Source organism: Acanthochromis polyacanthus, chromosome 8 (genome assembly GCF_021347895.1).
Source record: "Acanthochromis polyacanthus isolate Apoly-LR-REF ecotype Palm Island chromosome 8, KAUST_Apoly_ChrSc, whole genome shotgun sequence".
Lineage (NCBI taxonomy): Eukaryota > Metazoa > Chordata > Actinopteri > Pomacentridae > Acanthochromis > Acanthochromis polyacanthus.
The window spans coordinates 27,199,079-27,218,933 of record NC_067120.1 but is presented as its reverse complement, the minus strand read 5'-3'; the positions used below and the strand labels follow the sequence as shown (position 1 = coordinate 27,218,933).

The following is a 19,855-nucleotide window of genomic DNA, read 5'->3' as shown; positions in this document are numbered from 1 at the left end:
GCGTGGCTCTCTGCTCGGGTCTAACCAGCTCAGTTCCGTGACAGAATACTCTGGCCAAGCATGGACCCGGAGAACTCGCCGCCAAGGCCGGATCTGCCCATTCCACCCAACATCAGGCAAGTCCATCAAACCTTCGGTCAGCTTTCAGCCAATTACCAAAGGTTGCACAGTCAACTCACCGTTTTAACCAGCCGGAAATCGCAGGAAGTTTCCGCCCCATCCCTGACGACTCGATACAACCAAGCATTACAGGATGTTGCCGCCACAAAGGCACAATTGGACCACTTCATCGCCCTGCTCACCCAAGTTTCCTCGCCGCCAGCCCAGCCAGCACCCTCTTCCCTCCCATCAGTGCCACCAGCCCCGGACCCAGTCCACACCCCGACCCACGTCCAAGACACGCCCTGGGTCTTCTCCTCCTGCGATGAGTACAGTGTTTATTTTAACGCGCTGTACGATTTGTGGGAGGAATGGAGGGAAGACCCAAAGGACTCGAGCATAACCCTGGGTCGCAAGCTAGCAGGACAGCGACCCGGGTTAGCCGACCTTCTTCCCGACGACATTCATGAATTCTTGAATACTCCTCTGTCTGACCCGCCTGCTGGCTCTCCGCCGCCCATGGAGCCGCCTGTCAAGCGGCTTGGCCGTCAAAGACGCAAGGCCAGGAGGCGCCATGGGCCCCCCGGCTCCTGTTCTGGCCCCGGAGGAGTTCCCGGCTCCGCCTCCGGTCCCCGCGGTGGTCGACGCACCGCCTCCGGCCCCCAGGACTTCGGCTGCCTTCGAAAGGCTTAAGGCCTCCCCTCCAGACCCGGCCCTGGATCCTGCGCCGCCCCCGGAGGACCCACCGGACCCGGCTCCGCCCCCGGAGGACCCACCGGACCCGGCTCCGCCCCCGGAGGACCCACCGGACCCGGCTCCGCCCCCGGAGGACCCACCGGACCCGGCTCCGCCCCCAGTTGTCTGTCCGGCCCCCGGGCCGTCCGCCGGAGCGGCCCCTCTGCCCTGTCCGGCCCCACCCCCGGAGCTACTGCCTGGCCACTCCAGTCCCCGTCCTGCCCTGCTCTCAGTTCGGTTCAGTCCTGTCCAGTCCAGCCCTGCTCTCAGTTCAGTTCAGTCCAGTCCAGTCCAGTCCAGCCCTGCTCTCAGTTCGGTCCAGTCCAGTCCAGTCCAGCCCTGCTCTCAGCTCGGTCCAGTCCAGTCCAGCCCTGCTCTCAGCTCCGCTCAGTCCTGCCCTGCTCTCAGCTCCGCTCAGTCCTGCCCTGCCCTCAGCTCCGCTCAGTTCAGTCCGGTCTTAGTTCAGTCCCTCTCCCTCCCTCCCGTCCCTCCTGTCGGTTCCCCTTGCTTTCTGCCCTTCCTGTCCTTTTGGTCCCTTCTGTTCCGTCTGGTCCCTGTGTGTGTCTGTCTGCTCCTTGGTTGGGCCCATGGGGCGCCGGGAGGCACCCGTTGAGGGGGGGGTACTGTCACAGTTCCGTTCCTCTGCCCTGTCTGTCCAGTTGTCTCCCATCCGCTTCTCTACCCTGTCTCTCCTCCCACAGCTCGGTGCCTGAGTGGAGTCTAGCTTCTCAGCTGACTCCACTCAGGCAATCAACTACCTCCACGGCTCCCGGACAGCTGACTATCATCTCACTAACGACTCACCTCTACAATAAGTACCGGCTCAGCCTTCCACTCCCTGCCAGAGTATTGAACCAGAACCATGCAGTTCAGTTCGCTCTCTAGCCTTTAACATTTTCTGTTTAAGTTCTTGTCTTATTCTGACTTTGTTTTTCTCCTGCCTCCACGCAGCCAGCTGTCCGGGAACCCCACTCCTGCCTCGAGCCCCCACTCCTGCCTGGAGCCCCCCCGCTCATGCACTCTGGTTTCCCCATCCTGGCCGTTATTCATCCCCAACAATAAATCACTCTTCATCTCCTCTGGTCTTGGAAGCGTGGCTCTCTGCTCGGGTCGAGCCAGCTCAGTTCCGTGACACCAGGCAACAGCTGACCTCTGTCTCGTAATTAGCCTTAAGACCAGCTATAAAGATAAACAGATATTATCATCAACATATTGCGTGTGTTTAACCTATATGTAGTGGATGCAAAAGTAGTCCAAGCTAATGCTAACACATTCAGTGTTCAGAATCAAAACATCTCTAAAAATTACCTGCCTTCTCAAATGTAGTCGCTGTTGCCTGTGACAGCGATGAAGACAGACAGCTAATCACAGCAGAGCTCATCTGAAGAGCAAACGTCCAATAAGGTTTTTGTTTGCCATGTTCTTCCAGGGCTCAGTAGGAAAAACTCTGAATATATGGAATGAAACTTTGAACAGATGGAATGAAAATCTGGACATTATATATATTCCGGCTTTCATTCAATATATATTGACTTTCATTATATATATATCAAGTTTCATTCAATATATCTATATATCGACTTTCATTATATATATGTATAATGAAACTTGATATATATATATCAAGTTTCATTATATACACACGTGGACAAAATTGTTGGTACCCTTCAGTTAAAGAAGGAAAAACCCACAATTCTCACTGAAATCACTTGAAACTCACAAAAGTAACAATAAATAAAAATTTATTGAAAATTAAATAATCAAAAACAGCCATTACTTTTGAATTGTTGATTAACATAATTATTTAAAAAAACAAACTAATGAAACAGGCCTGGACAAAAATGATGGTACCTCTATAAAAGATTGAAAACTATTTGACCAGAGTGACATGATTAACTCAGGTGTGTCATTTAATTGACATCACAGGTGTTTCCAAACTCATAATCAGTCAGTCTGCCTATTTAAAGGGAGACAAGTAGTCACCCTGCTGTTTGGTGAAAAGGTGTGTACCACACTGAACATGGACAACAGAAAGCGAAGGAGAGAATTGTCCCAGGACATCCGAAAAAAAATTATAGACAAACATCTTAAAGGTAAAGGCTATAAGACCATCTCTAAACAGCTTGAAGTTCCTGTGACAACAGTGGCTCATATTATTCAGAAGTTCAAGACCCACGTGACAGTAGCCAACCTCCCTGGACGTGGCCGCAAGAGGAAAATTGATGACAAATTGAAGAGACGGATCGTTGGAATTGTATCCAAAGAGCCCAGAGCAACCTCCAAAGAAATTAAAGGTGAACTCCAAGGCCAAGGTACATCAGTGTCAGATCGCACCATTCGTCGTTGTTTGAGCCAAAGTGGACTTCATGGGAGACGACCAAGGAGGACACCACTGCTGAAAAAAACTCATAAAAAAGCCAGACTGGAATTTGCAAAAATGCATGTTGACAAGCCACAAAACTTCTGGGAGAATGTCCTTTGGACAGATGAGACTAAACTGGAGCTTTTTGGTAAGGCACATCAACTCTATGTTCATAGACTCAAAAACCAAGCATATGAAGAAAAGAACACTGTCCCTACGGTGAAACATGGAGGAGGCTCAGTAATGTTTTGGGGCTGCTTTGCTGCATCTGGCACAGGGTGTCTTGAAAGTGTGCAAGGTACGATGAAATCTGAAGACTATCAAGGCATTCTGGAGAGAAATGTGCTGCCTAGTGTCAGAAAGCTTGGTCTCAGTCGCAGGTCATGGGTCTTCCAACAGGACAACGATGCAAAACACACAGCCAAAAACACCCAAGAATGGCTGAGAGAAAAGCGTTGGACTATTCTAAAGTGGCCTTCTATGAGCCCAGATCTGAATCCCATTGAACATATGTGGAAGGAGCTGAAACATGCCATTTGGAGAAGACACCCATCAAACCTGAGACAACTGGAGCTGTTTGCTCATGAGGAGTGGGCCAAAATACCTGTTGACAGCTGCAGAACGCTCATTGACAAATACAGAAATGGTTTAATTGCAGTGATTGCCTCAAAAGGTTGTGCAACAAAATATTAAGTTATGGGTACCATCATTTTTGTCCAGCCCTATTTCATTAGTTTGTTTTTTTAAATAATTATGTTAATCAACAATTCAAAAGTGATGGCTGATTTTGATTATTTAATTTTCAATAAATTTTTATTTATTATTACTTTTGTGAGTTTCAAGTGATTTCAGTGAGAATTGTGGGTTTTTCCTTCTTTAACTGAGGGGTACCAACAATTTTGTCCACGTGTGTATATATATATATATCAAGTTTCATTATATATATATTGATTTTCATTTTATATATATATATCGACTTTCATTATATATATATATATATCGACTTTCATTATATATATAATTTCCTAAACAGCATGCCATATATATATATGTGTGTGTGTGTGAGAGAAAGAGGCTACAACATAGCCTGGTTTTGTGTAATGTGATTGTGGTTTTCACTTTTTACTCTGGTAGGCCTAATTCATGTTCTTGATTTGACAAACATATATCCACCATAGATGAATAAAGCAGCAACATAGGTAACACCTAATACCAAAGTAGGAATACTTTGGAAAAAAGGGACAATTTCATGTGGAGATGTTTCATCAAACACTCAAACTTTGAATAAAAAAGCAGAAAAAAACATGTAGGCCTATAGGGGAGATGTCATTTTTATTAGAGATGATAGAGCTACTGTGCCCTACATTTAAATAAGGGAGAAGACACAAATGAGCTTGTACACAAAATAGTTATCTCATCATTTGGCATCACCTTTGGATTATCATCATGATCAGATTGGACCGCTGGTAAAAGGAAGGTATTCTTTATGGAAAACTGTGGCTGTTGTGTCCTGCTTATTTTAAGACAATCTGTGCCTATTCCTGTTACGTGTTGACTGCACTTTGAGTGTGAAAGAAGAAAGAAAATCTGATATTTCCAAGTATTTACTGCTGGTGGATTCGAACCCACGGCGCAATGAAAAGTAAAACCACATTTAATCTACTTAACTGCACCCTAACCACTGATCCACAGTTGCACACTGTGACAAAATGTGTAGTGTAATATGATATAGTTTGATTCACGGTTATTCCAGCATTATTTAAAAAAGGTCTCAATGTATGTCACCGAACAAGAACATCGTTGATTACAGATCAAGATGAACTTAATGTGTAACATGCGGTTCACAGGCGTCTTTCTGAAGCTCGTCAGAACCTTCTCTGACATGGGGCTAAAGTAAGCTTGACTGTTAGCCTGCCCCGGACCAGGCTTGTCGCTCTGGCTGAGTTACCATGGTTACCAAGCCAGGCTAGCCCTAAGCCTTGTTGGTGGAACAAAACTCTCACTAAAGTTAGCGAAGCTGACCGAAATAAGCCAGGCTTAGACCTAAGCCAGCTTCGTGGAATACCCCCCTGAGCTGCACAATGGCTTGGTGGTTAGCACTTTTGCCTTGCAGTTAGACGATCCCCGGTTCACGTTCTTTCTGCATAGAGTTTGCATGTTCTCCCTGTGCATGCGTGAGTTTTCTCCAGGTACTCCGGCTTCCTCCCACAGTCCAAAAACATGCTGAGGTTAAGTGGTAACCCTAAATTGTCTTTAGGTGTGAATGTGAGTGTGATTGTCTGCATATGCAGCCCTGTGATAGACTGGTGACCTGTCCAGGGCATCCCCAGCCTTTGCTTTAAGTCAGCTGGGGAGAGCTTGAGTCTATACTCAAGCTCTCCCATGACCCTAATGAGGATTAAGTGGTGTATCGATGATGGATGGATGGATGTCTTCAACCTTTGATTGATAAGTTTGCCAAACATCAAAGCAGTGATCAAGTGTTTGGGGGTTGGAGTGTTTTGATATTTTGATTAAAGCTACATTCATTGATTTTTGGCCATGTGAAGAATGCAGAAGAACATCTGACATGTTACGAATCTGTGACATCCCTGTTAACAAACAGGTACCTGTTTACACATCCAACAACAAAGAGTAACATGACTATTCCATTAAATTGTGTGTGAGTCCACCTGAAGAATAGAAATCTAAAATTACTTATCTTGTAGCTCTGTTTTTAATCCTCTTTTAGCTCCTAGTTAAAGTTTTACCCCAATATAAATCACTTATTGGGCCGTTCTTCACTGCAGGAACTTCCAGGCCTTTTTTATGGCAGCATGAACCCTTCTCCATTTGAGCCCACAAGAACTGCCCCTGTTGAATCTCATTACGGTCATTTTTCAGGCTCAAAAGAAATATTATTCCAAGGTAGGTACTTCTGAGTGGTCCTATATAACTGTTCTGTCGGGTTTGACTTTGATTAAACTTAGAGAAGACAAATCTGATTGGCAAAATTCAGCTAAGATATCTTTTCTTCCCTGTCAATGTCACAATATAGACTTACATAACCCACTTCCATTGTTATTTCCTATACCTGCTCAAGAAAAGCTGAAGTTACATTCAGTAACTACTATTTGTTTTACCACAATTAAAGTTAATGTCAAAGGTGAAGCTGTCATGTTCAAGTGACATTTGTCCCAAGCAAACTGATCTCACAGATTCAACTACAATTTGAGCATAGCCAAAAATGTAAAGAAGATAATCAGTCAGTTATGACATTTCTAAATGAAGTGACTAATGTAACCTACTGTACTGTACATACACCCTGTACTACATATTTGTCAACTGATGTGCTTGGCCTCCAAATCTGTCCATACGGTTTACTACACAATGTGCTCCTTGTGGATTCACGTTGAAATATTTGCTTAAGTGCACAAATTCACTTTCCTGAACTTAGTCTCATCAGATAAGGTCCATGTCCTTACATCCTGGTGTCAGAGCAATGAGTTGCTCCTCAACACCAACAAGACAAAGGAGCTTGTCAGTGACTTCAAGAAAGACAGGGACACAACACATGCCAGTCTGGTGATCACTGGAGTAAATGTGGAACAGGTGGGGAGTTCAAGTACCTAGGTGTTCATTTCTCAAGGGATCTGACGTGGCAAGTGAACACCAAGGAAATAGTGAAGAAGGCCCAGCAAAGACTCTTTCTCCTGCACACCATCAGAAAATCTGGGCTACCACAAGAACTCCTCACCAACTTCTACCAGTGCACCATAGCAAGTGTCCTGAGCTATGGATGCATGGTGTGGTTCTCCAGCTGTACCTCAGAAGAGAAGAAAAACCTGCAGAGGATCACCAAGATCACATCAAACATCACTGATGCCCCTCTCCCACCCCTGGAAGAAATATACTCTTCCTGGCTGAGAAAAGTCAAAAACATCAGATCAGACAACACACACCCCAAACAATGTCTTTTTGACACCCTCCCTTCTAGCAGGCTCAGGGTCATGAGGGCACGGACAGAAAGACTTAAAAACAGCTTTTCCCCCAGGGCTATAAAAGCCATGTTATAAGCCTTAACTGGACTTACACTTTATACCCTGCATTGTTTTACACTATTTTATATGCTGTTGTGACAAACAGAACTATCAAACAAAATGTCTTTGTACAAAAATATGCAATGACAATAAACACTCTGTCCGTCCGTCCATCCATCCATCCATCCATCCATCCATCCATCTATCTATCTATCTAAACCATAACTAGGTTATTGAATCTATCTGTCAAATGTGGTTCACTTTACATGTTGAGCATTTGCCATTTGGGATTACTAAAATTTTAAATGAAGTAGTCTTTTATGAATATAATGTCATTAAGATTGATGGTTTTATTGCTGTGAGACTGCTGGAAGTGTAGGGAAGGGCAGCTCCCATGCTAACAACTACAGTTTTAAAAGGTGATGATATTCCTGGACTACTTGTCTGAGGTCAGTGTGCAATTTCTTTTCCCTCTCGTGGACAAAATAATAATAATATTTCACCTTCAACTCTTGTCCCAGGGTCTTACAGTAGCAGATAATGTACTGGTGCCAAGATTACAAGAAAAAACTGACATCTGACTTGACAGCTGAAATTGTCCAACCCTAGACAATGCATGTTAGGAGTTACAGTAAGGCTGATGGATCACGTGTGCACAAGAGACCTCAAATTCCATTGTAAACTTTAGAAAACCAAATGCACACATAATGGCTCTCTGAGATCTTGGTGGATCTGAGTGTTAGAAGCTCTTAAAAGCATGGCTATTATACTTCTGAAAATGTCAGACTGGTTTCATAACACTCAGCAACCACAAAGTGTCAACCCTCTATTGTCTGACTACTATTTACAGCTGTGGTTTGTCTGGAGTCCGATACAAATCAAGTAGCTCGAGCAGCAAATGTGAATGCCAGACAGAAGTGGAAGTCTGACAGTAAATCTTCCCCTACATGAACACACACCATGACCAGTAGGTAAATATTGAGTGCATTAGTGATCTGACAGTGAGAGTCTGAGGGCAAAGAGCTCCTACCCTTGATGAGGTCAGATTCAGGTCACCCCAGATGACAAATCCTGCTGCACCCAGAGCAGCGCTCTCCCCAATGGTGTGGATCAAGTCTTTCTGTAGGAAACACACAAGTCAAGTCTTCACATCACAACTAACACACAAATAACATCAAACATACACTCAAACATTTCTAAAGGATAGGATCATTTAGGATTTTAGCAGTTTATATTGATAATGAAGACATTAGGGTTTTCTGAATTGCTCAAGGCACAAGAGAAGATATTTGTGATGTGGATGAGAATTTGTGGCCCAACAGACAGGAATGTCAGAAGGTGTAGGAAGACTGCACTGTAATTCCTACAGCACTGCATGGACAGTTTTCCCCAAGGAAATTGTCCTATGTTCACATTTCTACTTTTGTTTTTTATTTTCTTTTTGTTCTTTCTTTTCGATGCAGCACTGTTTTCCTTTCTGTATCGCAATGACGTGGTCTGTCAACAAATTACAATACAAACAGTAAAAGCATAAATGTGAATCTTGTCCAGTCTCTTGCAATCAATCTCTCACATACACTAAGGTGTAACTTACAATGTACAATAATTGTCATCCAAACTTTAGCCATATCAGAACACATCAGAACATCCCTCCAGAGTCCACTCTAATAATGCCAACATGACCAAGCAATTTGACTGTCTCACCCATACACAATGACACAAGGACTTGTCATTCTAATGGCACTGACCTTTCCATGGAAACAGATATCTACTTTGGAGAGATGAACTAAGGATTTTGAGCAAGAGACTGGATTTTACAGGTAATCCATGGTGTTTTGCTATTTGTATGAATTGTTTTGAAAAATGCACTTACTGTTTTGCAAATGTCGAGGATGATTCAAAAAATGTACCAAAGCGACTGAGAAAAACCGTAATAAATTCTTACTGAATTAGCTCATCACTGCATTTGATTTTTTTGTGGATCTCCACTAGATGGCAGTAGTAAGTAAAATCTGACCATCCTGACATTCAGTAAATGAAACATGAGCATTGTTAAGAAGAAAAAGTTGTAAATGTTTGTGTCTTTCAGCTAAAAATGAATATCACCTTAAAACTTGAGCTTTTGGTTGATTTAGTCATAACTGGAGAGAGAGAACCAGGACAGTCTCTGTGGACTCTAATGTCTCCTGTCCAGTTGGAGCTTCATTCTGGACTGCTGCAGTCGTTTCCAGCAAATCTGCCCAGAGCTTTCTCCAGCACTCCGTACAAAGACTTCAGCTCTTCATTGCTGGCAGTGAGCAAACAAGTCTTTTGGGAAATGATCTGCACTTTGCGCTCCCTTTATCTACCTTATTGGTACTCAAAAAGCTTTACACATTATTTATTCACCCATTCACACACCATAGAGCTGCCCTGTAAGGTGATGCCTCCCATTGGGAGCAACTTTGGATTCAGTGTTCAAGAATGCCTCAACATGCTGAGGGGGATTGAACCACCAACCTTACGATTAGTGGATAACCGGCTCCACCACCTGAGTCACAGCCGCACTTTTAACCTTACACTTCAAGTCTGGTATGGACCACAACTGAGCTTATCAGCAAATCCGCAAGCTAACTGTGAATTAATATAAAACATCACAGCCTTAAACTGTTGCTTAGGTAATCACTCTGTGACTGATTGTCATGTGTTTTCCTTCAGGCTTTCCTTTGCTTTGCTACTCTAGCTGCCAGTACGGTTCAGCAGATCTGTATATGCTTGTCTCAGCCTCAACTTGACTACTGCTGATAGTAGTTTATGCTCGTGCTTGCTGTTTGCAGTTTTTTCCATACATGCCAAACTGCAGCTCAAATGTAGATGAATTGAAGAGCTTGGGCCCTTCAGTACTCTGCACCCACATTCAGAATGATGATCTTACATTCATACCCACTGATTAGCCGACTGCGTGAAGGCAAAAAGAACTGACCCCACATTCTACAACATTCCCAACATTCTAACTTCCTTGCACTACTAACAAACATTACATGTAAACTATCAAATTTGGGTACAAAAGGGAACCGCAGTTTTTCATTGCACATAGTATTCTGGTCAGTCCAATTATTTTCTTCCTTCCTTTTTGTTTTTGTCCAGACAGCCTAAACAACATTTCAAGTCACACTAAATGGAAGTTAAAGTATTATCGAGTATGTGACAAGCTTTACACTACCATTCAAAAGTTTGGGGTCACATAGAAATGTCCTTATTTTTGAAAAAAAAAATTCTTGTGCAATAATGTTAGCACATTAATAAAAGTGTGAGTTTTCATGGAAAGCATGAAATTGCTTGAGTGACCCCAAACTTTTGAACGGTAGTGCATATCTGAATAAAATGTGAAATGAGAGGGTAGATTAACTACCTTATTGTGTGCCTATAGTACAGGATAAAGTACAGAAATGATGTGCTTCATAGGGAACTCACAGTAAAATAACTACACTGTTGTGATGAACTTTGTCCTTACTGTGGTGAGGAAGGCCAAGGCCTCGTCTCGGTAGCCCAGCCTCAAGTACACATAGGTGGGAAGGTCATATTCCTTTGAGGTCAGCGAGGCGATGCGGAGTGACTCTCGAATCCTGTGCTGGGAGAAGTGGAGGTTGCTAATGCTGTCAGTGTGACTTTTCCTGATGGCCACAGAGGGAAATAGTGCTGTGCTGCTGTTCCAAAGCCATATCAGCTCGTCATTCCTCACCCTCTCCAGCAGGGGGCAGAAGCCTGTATAGTTCTGCTCATGCAGGTTGTAGTTGTGGCAGTCGGGGTAGAGGTAGAAACCCCAGAGGGCACTGGGGCGGAGGCGTGTCCCCAGCTGGATAGTCCTCTGCATGAATGCCTTGGCACTCTTCTCAAACCGGCGCCGTGCCAGCTCCTCCACCTGTGCTGCAGTCACATTGATGTATGCCTTCATAGTCAGCTCCCTTGACTTACGGCGGTAGATATCTTTCTTGTGCCAGTTACGGCTCCACTGAGGCCGCCAGAACTCCCAGTCGATGACGGCGAGGCCCCGGAAGTCCTCTGCAGGGATGAAGTGGTTGATGTCCTGGTAGGCTTTGAGCAGGTGTAGGTCCAGGCTGCAGTTCTGTGGCAGACCACCGTGCATGGCACTGCCCTGTGCAGTGTAGTAGGGGTAGTATCCTAACCGATTGGCGTAGAAGATTGTCACATTCTGGCCTGTCCAATCAGCACGTGGGCTCCCGTGGATGTGGAAGAGGCGATCAAGGTTGGCAGTAATGTTGTACTTGATAGTGCACATGTCCAGTGGGGCATTCCAGGCAGCGATAAAGGGCTTCCGGCCAATCAGAGGCAGCTTGGCAGGTTTCTGACCAAAGGCAGCATGGAAGAGCAGGAGCAGCCAGGAGCAGGTGAGGGCGACAGGTACAACCGGGTGGGAGGAGGATGCCCCACCCACTGGCACCACAGGCATTCTGGGGTTCAGAAGGAGCAGCTGTCAATCATCCTGAATAGCAAGGGAGAGTGACGGAGACGAAAAAAAGTATACATTTCAAGATTGTCAAAATCACAGTGTTCTATCTCTCCTGGTCTGTAATTTATTGAACCAAAGGAAGCATTTGCTAAAATATCGCATGAAAAGTTAGGATTAGGATTAGAAGTGTGTTTTGGATCATTAAAATGAGCCATGCACGCAGCACACTTCTGCATGTAATATCCAAAATTACATACTTAAAATAAAATGCACCCAGATTTGGTCCAGGTGTTCATCACAGAATTTCCAGTTGACATGTTACACATATTTTAAACAAATTTCTAAAAATGATTTTAAAAAATCTAAAGTCTGAGGATGCCCAGATGGCTCAACTGATTGAGCAAGTGACCCATAAACATTGGCTACAGTCCCCAACGTAGCCTGGGGTGCATTCCAGCTCATGACCCTTTGCTGCAGGTGTCCCCCGTTCTTCTCCCCTACTTTCCTGTTTGCCTCAAAACGAAACCAAAAAATCTTAATTCCATGGCAAAGTAAATCGATATGCATGTACCAGGCTGAACTTGAGGATAATCCAACCCAAGGATGTCTTCTCTGGAAATATAAGGAGTAAAAATTGCTCTTTCTTGGCTGTCTCAGAAAGGTGTCAACAGAATTTGACTGGGTGACAAATAAAACATACAAGGTCATTTTTCTGTTATACTTTAACATGAAACTATGACTGGTTGATTACTATAATTTTGATGTTTTTAGGAAATTGATCACACAAATATGACAATACGCTTACCCTTAATAACACTGAAGGATATTTCAAAAATCTATTTTAACCTCTTTTCAGAATTCCAACTTTTAGAATTTTCAAATTGTGATATTTTGTTGTGGATTTAATTCCTTGACACCTATTGTCGCGAATTCACAACATTTCCTTTCAGACTGCAGCCCAGATGGCACATCCATTCCCCCACTGCCGGTTTGTGCATATTCAATACATACCTTGGAACCTTTTGCAAGCACTGGTCGAAGTGGGACCTAATTATTATATATCTGTTATTATTATATATCTGTTCTATATCTGTTCCACATGTAATAGATAAATTAATAATCTCCACTTATTTTAGCATCAGCTGAAAAGCAAAAATATACAAAAAAGTTTTTTATTTAATTCTAAATAAATTTAGGCTTCAAAGGGTTAAAGCTTCCATTTAAGTGTCTGTAAAGGTTTCAGTCGTCCAGGTCATCTTAAGGTGAAGGGTTTAGTTCAGGTAACTGGACTTATTCTTGTGATCTTGAAGACGTTTTGCCTCTCATCCGAGCGACTTCTAACAAAGGAAGAAAGAGTACTGGAAACGTTTCAGCGAAGTCCAAGAAAGTCTGTGCGGCAAGCTAGTCATAAGGTAGGCATTTCAAAATCATCTGTCCATCGCATCATTAAACGTGGTCAATGGAAAAGTTACATTCCAAGATTAGTCCATGCTCTTAATGACGATGATCCAGACCAAAGAGTACAGTATTGTGAGTGGTACTTGGAACGATGTATCGAAAATGCATACTTTCCCACAAACATTGTGTGGAGTGATAAGGCCACATTCAAATTAAATGGTTCGATTACGAGACTTCTTGTTATGGGGATACCTAAAAGACAAAGTCTACGCAATGAGACCTGCAACAGTCACTGAATTGAGAGCAACCATTGAACGTGAATGAACGCAAATACCAAGGGAAATGTTTCATGATGTGTGCTATTCCATTGTTTCGTGCTGTTGGCAGTGTCCAGAACCAACGTCAGTTTGAGAACAGGCGGTGACAAAACAATAGAATGATGTTTGTAAATTAATTTACACATTGAAAATTAAACAAATTATAATAAACACCTAGTTTACAATTATTTAAAGTGTGTATACATTTTTTGGGACACCCTGTACTTTAGTTACATAACCGTCAACAGCATTATACATTGACACCCTTGATGCACAGATATCAGCAGTCAGTTTATTTACGTTTTGGGTGGTGAATTTTGAACCACCATGCATTTAAGCTAGGTCCAGGCAATTTCCGCCCGAAATTTCTACTGAGATTTACAGAAAGTAAATTGAATGCTGTTCTTGAACTGTTTGGAGTACATGCATGGTTGGGGTCTCATTTGAAAGCTGACAACCTGAATTTTCACCCAATGCAGTCAGAATTACTCTAGGTGCTACTGGCACAGAGTATTTCATGTTGGCACACACTGAATTAGGATTAATTTTTTTCTCGCCTACATTTTTTCCCTAATAAAACACCTGAAAATCAGTGTGGCAGCACTGTAAGAGCTTGAAAACACAATATTGCAAAAGCCTGGGGTCTTGCATAGTTCAGGTCAAAATTTCAGAGCAATACTACAAGAAATGAGTGTTTCACACATGTATTTGTACTGATATGCTCCGCCCCTGTCAATGTTGGATACAATCTTTATACACTGTGCACACTCTTTACAGAATGGTATAAATTCATTTTCACTTCATTTTCACATTATTTTCATTCCAAAAACTCATAAAGAACTCAAAAAATCACTTCAGATAGGCTTCAGTGTCGATCACACACACAGATTGAGAGGAATACAGAGAAACAGCAGGTGGAGCCCGGAGCTCACGAATGAAATATCATATAAAGCCGCTGGCAGAGGCGGGATTTATATTCAAGCCATTCAGCAAGCTCATTGGCTACCAGGCCTGTCAATCTAACGTTTCCTCCGGCGTGATTTGCTGAGAAACAAGTCAATCAAGTGATGTAATCGATATCTGTCAGACTCGGCCATGGTTGGCTATATCGCCGAAGTAGGCGGAAACGAGTCACCTGATTGGTTGAAGTCCAGTTTGAAGCGGTAGAGAAGCGTTCAGTATCCATTTTGAATCGCGAACAAAGGGAATAGGACCGTGTATGATAAAGTTATAATAGAAAGATGCAGTGAATATGAAACGCACAGCGCCACCACGCGCCGCGTGCACGCGCACGGAGCCGATCGTTTTCTGGATTTTTTACTTATTTCGAGACATGTTTTGGCCAAAGTATTATACTGGATTGTTTCCTCTGGATGGCTAAGCTTGGGTTCTGGCCGGTTTTTGTGGATTATCTTCTTTTATGACCAGAAACGAGCGTCCAAACTGCGTCGACAGGTGAGCTGTGCACGTTTACATGACTTGTTGTTTGTTGGATAAATGTGTTTATATTACCCGCTGTGGTAATCACATCTGAAAGTGGTTTTTACCGGCGGATTCATGAGAATCTCAGCTTTCTATGTGTGTATAGTGTTTGTATAATCGTGTTTGCAGTGTCCTTCTATTTTAAAAAAAGCGTATACCGATAAAAAAACGGCCCGCCCGCGGGCCGGCGTACTTTAACAGGTTAAGCAAGCTGCTAACATTACAGGTAGCGGTTTTCCCTTGATTTTTAACCTAATGCTCAAATATTATGTGTGGATATCTTTCTCAGAATGTCAAATATTCTCTCAGGTTAAACTACTATAAAATAAGACCTGCATGCAGATGTGCTAAAGTAGCCATTTTGAGTGGTGAAATGCATGTAAGGAGAATAAATGTCAACAGTAAATATTAAGTGCAAACATTTCCAAATACATGTTCCTATCAAATTCCATAGTGAATACATTTGGATAATTTTGGGTCATGTTAAGCTTTGGTTTATTGCCTTAACTCAAAAAAACAGTCTCTCTGATACACACATTAAGAATTCTTCAAATTCTAGACTACTGTGTATTCATGCTTTTATTTTGAAATGGGCGCTCTTATTCTTTAACGACATCTATGCAGTTCCTTCCTTCTCCAACGTTCAATTGTTGAAATGCATATAGTGGTGCAGCCATAGATATATATAGAAAGGCTAGATGGCTGATGGGACTTTCGCCAGTGTCGTCACCGGTCGGCCATCTTACCTAGGGGGACTGTTCCGGAGCGCTCTATAGTAGTGAATGGAAGGTGAGCGACCTACACAAACAAAAATACACTTAACTTGCTGAATACTTGATGGATTTACAAACGGTTTGGTTTATTAAAAACCTTAATAACGTGGCAGGCCGTGCAGACCTGTTGAAATTGCAGTTTTTCTTTTCGAACATTGCTGCATATTTGTGTGTTTGTTACAGCCATTTGCAAGGCTGCAATCTGGGAGTTTCAATTATTATATAGGTTTTCGTGAGACCAACAATAATTTTGTGACAACAACATATTTTGTTGACAATGACAATTTGTGTGGATGCAGTTGGGCATTAGCTAGCAAAGAAACAAGAGGTTGTGAATGAAACATGTGAGCCACTTGGACTATTACAAAGTAACCTGGACTTAATTCTATACAAGTGGGAAAGACATAATTACTCCTTCGTTTTAACATGATTCCGAAGCTGTTTCATTAGTGAAATATATCCTAGATTTAGATTCATTGTGATACAGTAACTGGCTGGCCTTGTGTTTGCAAAAATACCCCCCTACAGTGCAAGATACCACACTTTTGTGCAGCATATGGATGCTCAAATGAACGTTCCTTCTAAACAAGAGCCTGTGGAATCACCTTTCACTTGTAGAGAAATGACTTGAGGGACATATTTAGGATAATTGTTACTGACTTAGTGGATTTGTACTTGTATAATACAAGTTATTTTGACCCTGACGTTTTAGAAATGTTTCTACCATTTGTTTACATAATAATCATTGAATATTTCTTTTTCACATTTCTTTTAACATATTACTGTTATTTAGGTTTTCATAATGGCATTCAAGCATAGGCTACATGAATTGCCACAACAATATCAGAATTTAGCTCAGTATTTTTGTCCTTACCATTAACATTAAAGGTAAGAAGGGTGTAAAATGTTGTCAATAATTCATATATCTTGGGTATCTTCTCATGTTTTTAAGGTTTCCCCAAAACGCAGAGAAGAGGAGGCAATGGGAACTTGCTCTAAGAAGGGACGGTTTTGATTGTTTATTTGGAGTGAATGTTGCATGGTTTAGTGTTACTGTTGATTTGGAGTGAATGTTGAATTGTTTTGTAATTGTGCGCACTTGTTAATAAAAGAAACCTTGATGTCATGTTACTGAATGTGTTTATTTAAAAATGTATAATAAAATATATGTAGGGGAGACAGCGAGGATGAAGTGGTGTATCGAGAATGGATGGATGGATGTAGGGGAGAACAGGTAAGATGAACGAACCATCCCCTTGATCTTTAAAACTATACACGAGTTGTCACGAAACCCTAAAATAAGAACACAAATATCATTTCCAACTGGCTGTGGAATTCTTTGACTTTTGTGGTATAATTATTTTTATGCTAAAGCAAATGGACCCAGGTTTAAAATATCATGTGGGTCAACTTACCCCTTTATATTTAATATATGTATTAATTAGAAATATAAAATATCAAACTATTAAATGTTTAACATAAACACTGACTATGTAATTTCACTGTGTGTATGTGTGCAGCTATGGCTGGTAATGCTCTACTATCTACTTTTTTAATTTAATATGAAAGTCCATGGTTATAATTATCTGTAAATATGCAAAAACATAACGCCATCTCTGGCGTTTATAACAAATCAAACCATTTAAAAATCGGTTGAAAATTGAGCAAGCTATGGTTAATTAAATAGTACATGCTCCATAGGCATTCACGTTATCAGTGAGCCAGCAGCCCCTAGGTAAGATGGCCGCCGCGTAGCGACGTCAGCCCTCATTGGCTCACAGCGTCTGTAAGCTATCTAGCCTTTCTTTTTTTTATTACTTTATTATTATAGTCAGTTATTTTACAATACACATAAAAAACATACTAAACAAAACAAAAACGTAAAAAACAAACAAAAAACCAAAAAACCAAAACAAACAAACAAACAAAACAAACCAAAACACACCAAAGGCGCAGATGGGGAAGAGAGGGGGGGGGGGGGGGTGTGAAACAGATCACAGTAACAGCATGTATACACAATAAGAGGCAGGGCCAGGTCCAGATTCAAGTGAATATAAATAACCAAATATATCAGCTCTTGCAGCTCCCTCCAATCACAATCTCTTCACTACCTCAAGGTGAGGCAAAAGTCTCCCTACTTAGGCACTTAATCAGTACCTAAGGGGTATATCCAGCAGTACATGAGGTTAGTCCTATCCAGCAACTGTTACCGGATCTTGTTGTAATGGAGGGGCAGTCACTCGATATTAGCTGTCCATTTTATCTAGCCTTTCTATGTATATCTATGGGTGCAGCAATCACTGATGATGTAAGTTACGTTCATAGTGATGTGAAATGCATATGTACATGTTACGTACCTCTTCTGATAGTGTTGTTAAGCTCCTCCTGGTGTGTATTTGCACTCCTTAAAATGTCCGATTTTACTTGTTAGCATGGTCGCGATTTAGCATCATTTAGCTAACTGAGTTGGTTTGTATGACTGTTAACCTCAGATTGTTTCCAGTTCACATGTATATGCTAAGTTATGTCAGGTTAAAGCAGTACTTATAAATATTTGATGGTTGGTATTGACATGAATGCATTTTCTGCTTACTGTAAGTGTTTATTCACTCCATTTAATTCACAGTAGTATACAATGCTAATTCAGTCCTTTCCTGTTAGACATTTCCAGAAACTGCTTTGTACCAAGAATACACTGTAAAGAATTTCACTGTAAAATAACAGTAAAATACTGGCAGCAGGGACGCCAGTATTTTACTGTTATTTTACAATGCACCTACTGTAATTTATTTTAACAGTATAGTACTGTATTTTGAATTACAGTATATTACCGTAGGATAACAGTGGGTGGTGTGGTAATTTTACAGCGCATGTACTGTTATTTATTTTAACAGTATACTACCATATTTTGGATTACAGTACATGACAGTAGGATAACTGTGTTATGGTAATTTTACAGTATACACCAGTTTATTCACAAAGGATATTAAATCTGCTATTTTGCATTTAATTTCTATAAATCCCCACAAATTAAAAAAGTAGCTTATAACATCATACAGGGCTTTTGAAATTCTGGACTGAACAGCAAGTCAACAAGTCAATCAGGACCGATCTGGACCCATGTCCCTCCATACCTCATGTTTATCATGACAGCAGGTAACATCCACAAGTCCAACTATTAACATGCAAGACATGACTTTTCTTGTATTTTACTTAAATTGTGTACCTTCTTGTGCTTGTGCTTCTACCTTAAGCCTATCACAAATGCATCCAGCAACATGCATCCACCACTATTCGCCTTTCTGTGCCAACTGAAGAAAAGTAGCATGTTAAGCTAGCGGAGGAGACGGAGGAGAGTAACATAGAGTGAACAATGCAACGACCACTCACTCTGATGCTGTTTTCAAGAATCAAGAACTGACAGAGTACAGAGCACTCACACTAATGCCGTTTCCCAGAATAATCATAAGTGAACTGATTTAATGTTGATTAAATGTTATTTCCAATCATTCCTGAACTCTGAACTTGAATAAAAATCAGATCAGACCTTTAAGTAGCAAGTTTGAGAACCCCAGGTATAAAACACAAGAGAATATATTCCATAACATAGCTGTACTTTAATACGAACCCTCAGCAGACTTTGTAATACTAATAACATTTAGGACATTTGTATTACAGAAAGAAAAGGTATTCCATTACTTATGTCCATAATAATAAAATCCTTAATGGCATGCTTTACTAATAAGCATAACTTCAGACACTGCATTAAAATAGCATCAAGAACAGTGAAATAGAACAGTCTAGCTTGTAAACAAGTCTTTTGCACATGTAGATGTGAACAATAACAGTGAAAGTGGAGAAAGAGAAGAGAAGGAGAAAGACAGAGTGAACAGTGAGAGTACTTGACTGCAGCATTTGGCTGGTATCCTCAATCACTGATGACTAGTGCCTGTAAAACAAACAGACAAACAAAAATTTAGCAACACAACGTCACTGGTAAAATATAAAAATGTGAAACAGACTAATGGAGGGAGGGAAAGAAATATAAGTATAACCGTTCAAGGGAGAGAGAAAATAAAAAGTGTGAAGAAGAGAGAACAGCAAGAGACAGAAAGGAGAAAGGGTAGTTAGTTGGTTGCTATAGTTTAGGGAAGGAGGTTACCTCTTACATGGGCTAAGTTAGTAGGTTGGTAGCGTGTTGTTAGAAAGTTAAGTAGGGC

The 19,855-nt window shown here is 41.6% G+C and overlaps 1 protein-coding gene across 2 annotated transcripts in view; it reads right to left on the bottom strand.

Annotated features, from left to right (window-relative positions):
• LOC110971900 (hyaluronidase-4) overlaps positions 1-19,855 on the bottom strand; it is a 62,874-nt gene that overhangs the window by 16,458 nt on the left and 26,561 nt on the right. Inside the window, exons 2-3 of one of the 2 annotated variants that reach the window (XM_051951569.1) lie at positions 10,709-11,698; positions 8,246-8,335 (exon numbers count right to left, since the gene is read on the bottom strand). In XM_051951569.1, coding sequence (XP_051807529.1) covers positions 8,246-8,335; positions 10,709-11,665 — 1,047 coding nt within the window. In that variant the 5' untranslated portion in view covers positions 11,666-11,698. The remainder of the gene's footprint in view (positions 1-8,245; positions 8,336-10,708; positions 11,699-19,855) is intronic. The other variant, XM_051951570.1, reaches the window with a different exon arrangement.